This window comes from Gymnodraco acuticeps, unplaced genomic scaffold (assembly GCF_902827175.1).
Source record: "Gymnodraco acuticeps unplaced genomic scaffold, fGymAcu1.1, whole genome shotgun sequence".
Classification (NCBI taxonomy): Eukaryota; Metazoa; Chordata; class Actinopteri; order Perciformes; family Bathydraconidae; genus Gymnodraco; species Gymnodraco acuticeps.
Genome location: NW_022991713.1, coordinates 435,576 through 445,467, shown reverse-complemented (window position 1 = coordinate 445,467; position 9,892 = coordinate 435,576). Strand labels below are relative to the sequence as shown.

General features: G+C 38.8%; 1 protein-coding gene across 2 annotated transcripts; it reads right to left on the bottom strand.

Annotated features, from left to right (window-relative positions):
• Nucleotides 1–6: 6 nt before the first annotated feature.
• Nucleotides 7–9,892, bottom strand: sting1 (stimulator of interferon response cGAMP interactor 1). Of its 2 annotated transcripts, XM_034198935.1 has the most exons (8): nucleotides 9,466–9,892; nucleotides 8,039–8,265; nucleotides 7,435–7,624; nucleotides 4,950–5,058; nucleotides 4,188–4,423; nucleotides 1,770–1,956; nucleotides 977–1,077; nucleotides 7–937 (listed from the first exon to the last, which is right to left on the bottom strand). In XM_034198935.1, exons 2-8 carry the CDS (start codon nucleotides 8,263–8,265, stop codon nucleotides 722–724), a joined length of 1,266 nt encoding a protein of 421 aa, XP_034054826.1. In that variant the 5' UTR covers nucleotides 9,466–9,892; the 3' UTR covers nucleotides 7–721. The 2 variants fall into 2 exon arrangements, with proteins under 2 accessions (XP_034054826.1, XP_034054825.1); XM_034198934.1 differs by having other exon boundaries at nucleotides 7–1,077; nucleotides 9,466–9,889.

The window sequence follows — 9,892 nt, the reverse complement described above, 5'->3', positions numbered from 1 at the left end:
TTATTATTATTATTATGATTATGTATTAGGAATCAGAAGAGGGTGTTGCACTTTACATTTTTCTTTTCCTTGTACATGTGATGTTTTGGTGTTTTGTTTCTTTCCGCTAACTGTCAAGTGGGAAATAAGTATTGTTTATGTTTCTCTTATTATCCTAAGGTACGTTTATGCTTGGCTGTGAAAAAGAAATATGAAGGACAGACCATCTATTTCTATTTATTTTGTTTTTTTAGAAAGGGGCAGGTCATATAAGATTATTTTCTTCTCCCTGCTCCTTTTCGGTCAATGGTGTGTTTACAGAGACATGTTTTGTTAACAATTATTATACATTAAGTTTTGCATACCATGAACGGAATAAATAAAAATGAAATGAAATGTGTAACACATGTTGGTAATGTTTTATAACAATAGCCTCAACATATGTTTTAAAACGCCATATGAGGTCAAGTATCATAATACTTCATGATTGCTGGAGGGCCTTTATTGGCTACAGACGGGCATAGTATCAATGCTATTTGTATAGTTTTACATGTGTTTGGTCACTGTTGAGATTAGTTTATGATGCTATTGATGCACAGAGCCTTGTGATACAAAACAGCTGGTTACCTTTTGCTTTTTGTTTGGTTACCTCTCCGGATAGCTTGCTTGACAGCCTCACAAACTTGTCACATCAGCATACAAGTGTGTGTGTGGGTGTGTGTCTGTGTGTGTGTGTGTGTTATTATTTCCCTGGATAGTGGTGACTGTTCTCCTCAGGATGCTTTAGAGTATGAGGTGGGTCCAGACTGAACATGAGCGTGGGCTCTCTGCTTATTGGATCAGGGTGGTGCCAGTCACCTTTGATGGGTGGAGCACTTGCTCGGGAACTCGATTGGCTCAGGAACGGATTCACCATCTCCTGCTGAGGAGACGGGGTGAGGCAGTACTCCCCTTTCTCCTGCTGAGGAGACGGGGTGAGGCAGTACTCCCCTTTCTCCTGCTGAGGAGACGGGGTGAGGCAGTACTCCTCTTTCTCCTGCTGCTGCAAGTTTCTGAGGATAGCTTTGGACAGGAAGTGGGGGTCTTCCTCGTGCTCATCTAGAGGTAGAGGAAGAATAACGCGTGAAGTTTTTGTTAGTGTGAGCATCCTGTCTTTAGTTAACTTATGAGTTTTTATTCAAGTTTCAAGGCTTTATTGTCATTAGCACAATAGCTACAGTGTAGATATGGCAATGAAAACTTAGGTCAGGCTCTTCCAACAGTGCAACAGATAGGATATAGAACACATTAAACAGATACAATAGTGCAAGAGAATGTTTGGAGATGTGCAAGTAAATACAAATGAAATAGAAATAGTGCAAGAAGAGTCTATATACAAGTAAATGGAATGGAATGATATTATATTCCTTACCTTACCTTATTCTTTATCAACATTGCCAAATCATTCAAAAATCCTGATTGTCAAACCTTGTTTGGAAGCAGATCATCACACACACACACACACACACACACACACACACACACACACACACACACACACAACACACACACACACACACACACACACACACACACACACACACACACCATACACACACACACACACACACACACACACACACACACACACACACACACACACACCATACACACACACACACACACACACACACACACCATACACACACACACACCATACACACACACACACACACACACACACACACACACCACACCACACACACACACACACACACACACACACACACACACTTGGCTTGTGTTCCTACCGTTGAGCAGGATGAGCTTGTAGTGGTTGCGGCACTCCAGCGAGTTCTCCAGGATGTCCTGCAGCGTCCTGAAGAAGAGCAGCACCTGCTGTCTGCGCTCCGGCTCCCCGAACCCCGCGCTGCTCTCCTGGGACATGCTGTGCAGCGTCAGCAGGGGCGTGGCATACTCCAACACACACTCATGGACCTGTATACACACACATATGGACAAAAGAGACACATTAGATTGATAGAAAATCCTTTAAAAGCTTGTGGAACTGTGGCACTGGATGTGTTTGATGATTATGTTTTACATGTAGATGGTGCTTTTACTGTGCTTTATCAAAGGGAATCATCACTTATTTTATCAGGTTTAACCAGCAGGTGGTACTCACGTTGTGCTAAGGAGGAGGAACAGTATGCTGGAGGGAATGTACTGTACTAGGTTGAGTGTTTATATTTTTTGTATATCAAAGTGTTTGAAAAGTTATTCAGTATTAATTACAAATTAAAAGGGACACGAGTTGGTCTATTCAAAATGGTCATTAAAGGGGCCCTTGTGTTTCTCTCCCACACACTTCCTCACTGTCTGAAACACCTCGATTAGACTCCTTTGTTCTCCGCAACATAGTGACATCACTTCATAACACTCGTGATTCTAATAGCAAGCGCTGTAACACATTGTACGTGATAGGCTAAGGGGCGGGACATCTCTAAGCGGTTGACCAATCACAACAAAGCTGGCCAGCTAACCAATCAGAGCAGACTGGGCTCTGGTTTCTGACAGAGGGTGAGAAGAGGTGCTGCAGCACAGGCACTACGAGAAAAATAAAGAGCTTTTTGAACATTAAAGCATGTAAACATGTCACAGTTGAGGCAAAACAAAATATGAACCCTGAAATTAGAATAATAGGGACCCTTTAAATAAACAACTTTTAGTTTCATCCCTAAATCATAAGATTAGAAGTTGTTTATGCAAAAGGTTAATGTTTTACGATGGTTATCATATATATTTAGTAAAATAAGTAAAACATAGTATAAGTATAAAGTAACTACAGTACTGTATAATAAATAATTGATAATTGACTTATTCTGCGTGATAACTGCAGCTGTAAAACATCACTCTGGTGATGAGTTCGATATAATCTGAGGCTATTACTGGTCTCACATGAAAGTCAGACTGCATCCCAAACATCCTCTGCCTCCACTGAACTACAGAGGTGGTGTTGAGTACAATCACTGTTAGATTTGCTCCATCAAACATATTGAATATGGAGCACATTGACATGCTATCATGAAATATTGAAGAAAATATACAGAAGCAGCGCCTCGAGACTGTCACTCTCTCTCTCTCTGTCGCATTTTAGTTGTGCAGTCTTTACAAATGTGATCAAAGGAGAAAATGTCAGCACACCAAGTCTTTCAACTCTCACTGGCAATAAGGAGACAGACACTGAGATGAGTTACAGCACGAGCAGCTTCAAACTGCAGCTTCTCTTATCACCTTATTTAATGGTGCGCTGTGCACCTGAGAGACATTTCTGAAGATAATCTGCTACAGATTATTGATTGTCTTTTCACCTTCACCAGTTTGCAATTCAACATATACTGTATTCAAATTATGTCAGAGATTGATTGGATGGATGGCAGGCAGCTATTACAGAGAGGCACAGTCCCTCCGGCCCTTCCTGTGGACCGCCATGTGTACACTAGCTATAGGCGAGACATCATATGTTTAGATCCTGTTTGAAATTGGGCCCTGAAAAACCGAAAAAGGAATGTCAATTCCAAAAAAAATTGCAGTCTTTTGAAGTAAAGTCTGTGAAAATGATATAAAGTGCCGCCATGAGGTTCTCTCTTGCTGAAGCTACAATGTTTGTTTGTTTAGTACCAGGATGCACTGACAATATATGCATTTTTCAACATATGCTATGTCGTTTTTTCAGATATTTTGGATTTACACTTTTTAAAAATATAAACATTTTTCCTTTTTTAATATGTTATACTTGTTAACTTTTTTTTCTGACATTTACCTATTATTTACTATTTATTTTTTCCAGGCTTGGGGAGAAACGGATTACATGTAACGGGATTTCGGAATGCATAAAAGGCTTGTTTATTATAGGCTTATCCCATCATTTAAGATAACATGTTTAATACATACGCGTTTCAACTTTTATAAGGTTTCATTGTTTTGTTGTTTTACAAAATAAACTTCAAAAAAATCTATTCTAATTGATAGTTATTTTCTCTTGTATTCATTTACTTTGCAATTGAAACTGACATAATCCAAAGTATCGGAAAGTAATCAGATTACATTACTTTGATATTGTGATACTCAGATTAGGTTACGTATGTAATAATTGTAAAAGAATACATGTTTAGAGTAACCCTGCTTCTTACTATCAATCTGTAACTCTGTGTTTTAGCCCCGCCTACCTTTTTATGTTCATCAAATACACTGTAGACACTGTGCTTGTAGACCCGCCCCCGGACTCCAGCCCTGTCTATCTCATTGTTGGGGAGGTTGTCACAGTAAAGGATCCTGTTGTCTTCTTCATTCAGTTTGTGAGAAATGTTAGCGTTGAGAGGTATGAGGATGATGAGCTTCCTGGAGCCACGACCCAAGCTGCTGGTCTTGGTGGCACAAAATGCTGTGATGGAGTCATCCAAACCTAATCGACATATACAGAAACACACAGAATCACAAGGATGCAGTGTAAAGTGCCAAAAAGGGACATAGAATACATTTGAGCAATCACTAAAGATTGTAATTTGATGGCGCATTAGCATGCACAACTATGAACGTGGACCAATTTAAGTTAAAAAAAAAAGAATAGTTACAGAGCTGGAGAGGAGAGGAAGATTGGGTGGAAATAAACCAAAAATGTACAATAAAACTTGAGAATCATGTCAAAAATGAATAATAATATAATTCAGAAAACAATAAGATCCTCACCACATAGCTTCAGTTTGCAATGTTGGATCAACACCACAGAAGAAGAATCTCTGTATTTTTCATTAAACCTACACTAGTCATGATGTTTTACATACCAGCTCAGCAGTTGTTTTAATATAATGTGTATTCAATGATTCCAATACATGTTATACTTGTATTGTACAAGTTAAGCCCACCAGCTAGTATTCAATGATGGTGTGTAATCTAAAATATAGGGAGATGTGTGTTTTGAAGTAACTGACGTGGCAGCACCAGGCGCAGGTATCCAATGTAGAAGGACCAGGCCAGGCCGTGGGCCACGTTCATCTTCCTCCCCTCGCAGAGGGCTGACACCTCCACCTCTGACGGACCCTGAACACAACATGGAAAATGATCCAGAGGCATGTCACAACAAGGAAAAGGGCATCCCTGCACCCATGCCGCCCTTTCCTGTGTAAGAACATAGTTTTTAGATGTTCTAGAGGAAATATCAGCTACACCCAAACTTGAGCTGGATTTGGATCCATAATGCTACTAGTTTTTATCCGAGGCCTACGAGGAAACACTGAGCTTTGTTTAAAATTATACAACAATTATTTAAGGACAGTGCCATGGTCATTCTTGCTGATGAAGGCATATTTTAGGCCTATTTTTACTCCAGAAATGCCAAATCAATTCCAATCAACTGATGCTCCAGGAAGTGTTCTCACATAGGGGCTTTTCTGTCTGAAGTGTAGTCCTCGTGCTAAAACTGAGATCATTTGTATTGTATCAGGGTGCTCTAAGCTGTTAGAATATAATATGCTCACAAATGATTGTCTGATAAAAAGAAATCATCAAAATAATCAGGATTGTTGTGTAATGTGCATGGAGGGTGCTTTTATATTTATTTATTAAGACAAGTATAGAGTTCTCTTTAACAGTAGTATAACATTTGACTTATTTCCCTATCTGATATCATATGAAAGTTATTATGAACTTATGCCATGAGTTTTATTTTGCCAGTGCTGCTGACATGCTAGTCAACTTAACGTGGTGGTGTTAGCTCAGTGGTGCCCAAACTAAGGCCCGCCGGCTGGGTACGGCCCGCCTCCACATTTGGCCCGGCCCCCTGAACAATACCAGAGACGCATTATGATTTTTTTTTTTTATTATTTTTTTTTTTCAGTCTGGCCACGTGAATCCTAGACTAGCCCCTGTCAAAATGTTGTGACCTGCTCTATCGAAATCAGTCGCATTGTCGAGTTGTGTGTGAGTGTGTGTGCTTGTGTAATTTTGCGTTTGTGTGTATTGTGTTTGTTTCCCGGGGAAAACACTCACGAGAAACACCGGCTGTTGTTATGCCTGCCGTTCTCCGCTTGTAATTATGCCGAAGCTTCAAAGTTGTATTTACCATCTGAATTTGCCGAAACAAATTTAATATTCTGAAAGCCAAGACTTTGTTTAATTGAAATCAGATGAAAACAAACTGTAACGGACCCTGCAGTGTTATCTATGATTACTATACTCTTACATTCATCATTTCAGCGGAGTGAGGGGGGGGGGGGGGGGGGGGGGCGGCGCTGCGGAAGAGCAGATTGCGAGTGAGAAATAAATAGGAAATAAAAGTTTCATATTCTGAAAGCCAAGACTTTGTTTGTTTAAAATCAAACAAAACACCCGAACCCCGAAAAAATAGTTTTTTTTACGTAAATCCACGTTTATTTTTGAGAGATTCTGCTCTGACAACTAAGCTAAACTTTTACCTGTTAAGATTGTGCACGGCACAACAGAAAGTTACAGTAATTTTCAATGGACTTTTTTTCTGTGAAGAACCCAGAGAGGGTTATTTGGTTATTATTTATTTCATAAATAGTGTTATTTATTTCATTAATAGTGTTATTATTTATTTCCTGACTTTTTTTCTGTGAAGATCCCGGAAAGGGTTATTAATATTTGGTTATGTGTGGCTTTCTAGAAAACAATAAATGTTTACGTTTAGACACCCATGCGATCGTCACACTTTTTCTGTTACAAACTGACCCGGCCCCCATCAGAGAAGGGAAAAGTTATGTGGCCCTCACAGGAAAAAGTTTGGGGACCCCTGTGTTAGCTGGTTATACTAACTAGCATGTTGTTAGCTGAAGTGTTTGTGTCTAGCATGTAACATGTATACACTATCTTCCACTATAGTCTTTTTAGGACATGTTTTACCTAAGGACTAATTTTATGACATACTTAACAATGACTTTTTTAAAGAAATACAATACATTGATTTCTTTATGTCACCATGTTGTGACTTTTGACGAGTTTTTAATGAAATACTAAAGTTCGATTTTCTTAATGATTTGTTAATGTTAATTTTACGGAATACAATCATTTAACTTTTTAACACAATTTTTATGACATACTGTACCATGACGTTTTTTTTACGATATACTGAATTACAATTTGTTTGATTTTTGTACCTCTTTTCTTTGAACTGAACTGCACAACAACTTCAGTCAGTAAGGTAATTTAACATTTCCATCTCCACTGTGGATGCAAATAAACAGGAAGGCAGTTTTAAACTCACAGCAGAGCAACATCACTGTGTGTATTGATAAGTGACTTCACAATGAAGCTCAGTATGCTCAGTAAGTGAATGCTGAGAACTATTTTTGGTGATAAACTGTGAAAAAGGAGAACACAACTATTGTGTCTTCTTATTTTGTAGTGCAGCGGTAGAGACAGAAATACAAAGACGGTGTTGTTGGGTGTGGACCTCACCAGGACTCCCAGGCTTTTCAACAGGGGGTAAAGGCTGGAGGCAAGAAATACAAGTTTCAAGCTCTGGCCTTGGTGCGGAAGAGGATGTCTGACCAGGTGGAGCAGAAGGCCTGCCAGCCCTGCAGCCAGTAGGGTCTTCCCCCACAGACCACAGGCCGGCAGCACATGGCTCCACCCTCGGCCTCGGTGCCTGGTAAAAAACAGAGGATACTGAGGTCCTATTTCAAAATATAAAGAAATCTTACATAAACTCCTTGTATCACACACAAACCTTTGGAAGCCCATTTCCGCCAATGTAATTTAAAAAGAAATCCTGTAATGATGAGTAACCTTTTCAAAATAATCATTGTGTATCTCAAAATGATGTTTTGACCTATTTCAAAATAATGATTTTAAATGACAAGAAAATTATTAAATGTGAAACTTTGATAAGCCATTTTTTACTCTATCTTATGCTTTTTGACAAAGTACCTTGTTATATTGACATGACATGTCATTATTTTCAAGAAGGTTTGTTATATTGACAGGATTTATTTTTATGTTTTCATTTTAATTTTTTATTTCACTTGCGGAAATGTGCTTAAAAACAACTTATTACTCTCACCTGGTATTTGAGTGGTAGAGTATTTCTTCTGCCAGCAGACAGAGCCCATGCAGCAGAGGGCCAAGGGTCAGGATGAGTATCACCATGGCAACCCATTCAAACAACCTTTCAGGAGACAGAAACAGGACGCCTCCTATTGTCATGGCAGACAGCACCGCAGCACACAGTTTAGGTAAACTCCCCCGAGGCCTCGGGATGAGATCGTCCTGATCCTGGAGGCTCTGCATCTGTCAGGGGATTAAAGTGTCAGGGAGTGCTCCAATAAAAACAGAAGTATCTACTTTCAGTGTGTAGAGTCAGTACACTCAGAAAATGGTTCAATAAATCTAAACTGTGGCAGTTTAGTGACAGGTATGGCTGTTGTTGTGATGTTTCCTTTCAACTTAAAGGGGCACTATTATGCTTGTAAAAACATGCTTAATCTGCCATTGCAGATTGTAACCATAACCACCGGCCACCCTTCAGTTCCAAGTAGAGGTCCCTACAGACTGAGCACAGGCAGTATGAGAAAAATAAACACCTTACTGAACATTAAAGCATCTAAACATGAAGGCCCGGGGCACAAAATATAAATATAAAAATGAAAATTAGTATAATATGGCTCCTTAAAAACATTCCATTCCACCATCTGGTCTGTTTATTGGTATTGATTTGTGTGTGATTTGTGTGTGTCCATGAGCAGTGGCAATTAAATAAAGGCTCAGTCTGCATGTAAACATGTCACAGAAGAGGCACAGAATACCAATATGAACCTGAAAATTAAATGAGCATAATAGGGCCGTTTACATTTTTGGACATACAAATATTTCACCTGACAACCACCATTCAGCTTCTACAACCTAGAAAGACATCATTAACTTTCACATGCTGTAAGAGCCAGTGTAACCATACAAGAATATGTTAACTATACTCAATAAATATAACAAATCAAGCTAAAAGTGTGGAGTTATAATTTCTAGGAGGATGTATTGATATTTTGAAAGTACATTTAATCTGATTTGCAGTGTTTCTATATTTTATTAATATCTATATATTATACCTGCAAAACATGTGTTTATCACCCGAAAAAGCTTGATATATCAGAAGTAATTTTACAATTTGCATAACTTTTAATCTGAGTATATTCAAGATGTTTGTTTTCTTACCAAGTTTCTCTCCCACACAATTCAATCTCTAAAAAGTGCTTTCAAGTGAAGCCACATTGCAATGATGGCAGGATGGTGAAAGTGCTGAATGCACTGTACACAGATTACAGATCAGTTTTATATAAAGCAGTTAGGTTCCTTTTTTTAACCAAAAATACATAACTGATCTCTGTCAGTGATGATGCCAGTGTTCACAAGAGGGGAACAAATAAATCTAGGGTATATTTAGTCTAACTCCATAAAAAGTCAAACTAAGAGAAATTAATATATGAAGGGACTCACCTTAGTGTGTTTGCGATGATCCAGAAGTGAGAGATATTCGTTTGCTCTCTGTTCTTCTTATGCCTCTCCCCTGCCCCTTCATTCTCCTTCCAACACTTTCACTTTCGTTTACTGCTTATTCCTCTGCCTGTCATTAATAACATCACCATGAAGAGAAGGGCGTGGGAAGAGCTAGAGTTCACGGAAAGGGTTCATGAAAGAAGAAGTTCTCACCATAAATAGCTATGAATATTTTTCAAATGACAACAGGTTCTTCAGAAGTTCACTTTCTTTTGAACTGTTTCAATTGGTTGCCAAATGTACACAATCTTGGTTTTCCATAAAGAAATGGAAGTCATTTCCCTATAGTTTGAGGGTAAAGGATTGTTTTAAACAAAGTTATGCAATGAGGCGATATGAGAGGCATGCCTGTGCAATTACTCTTAAA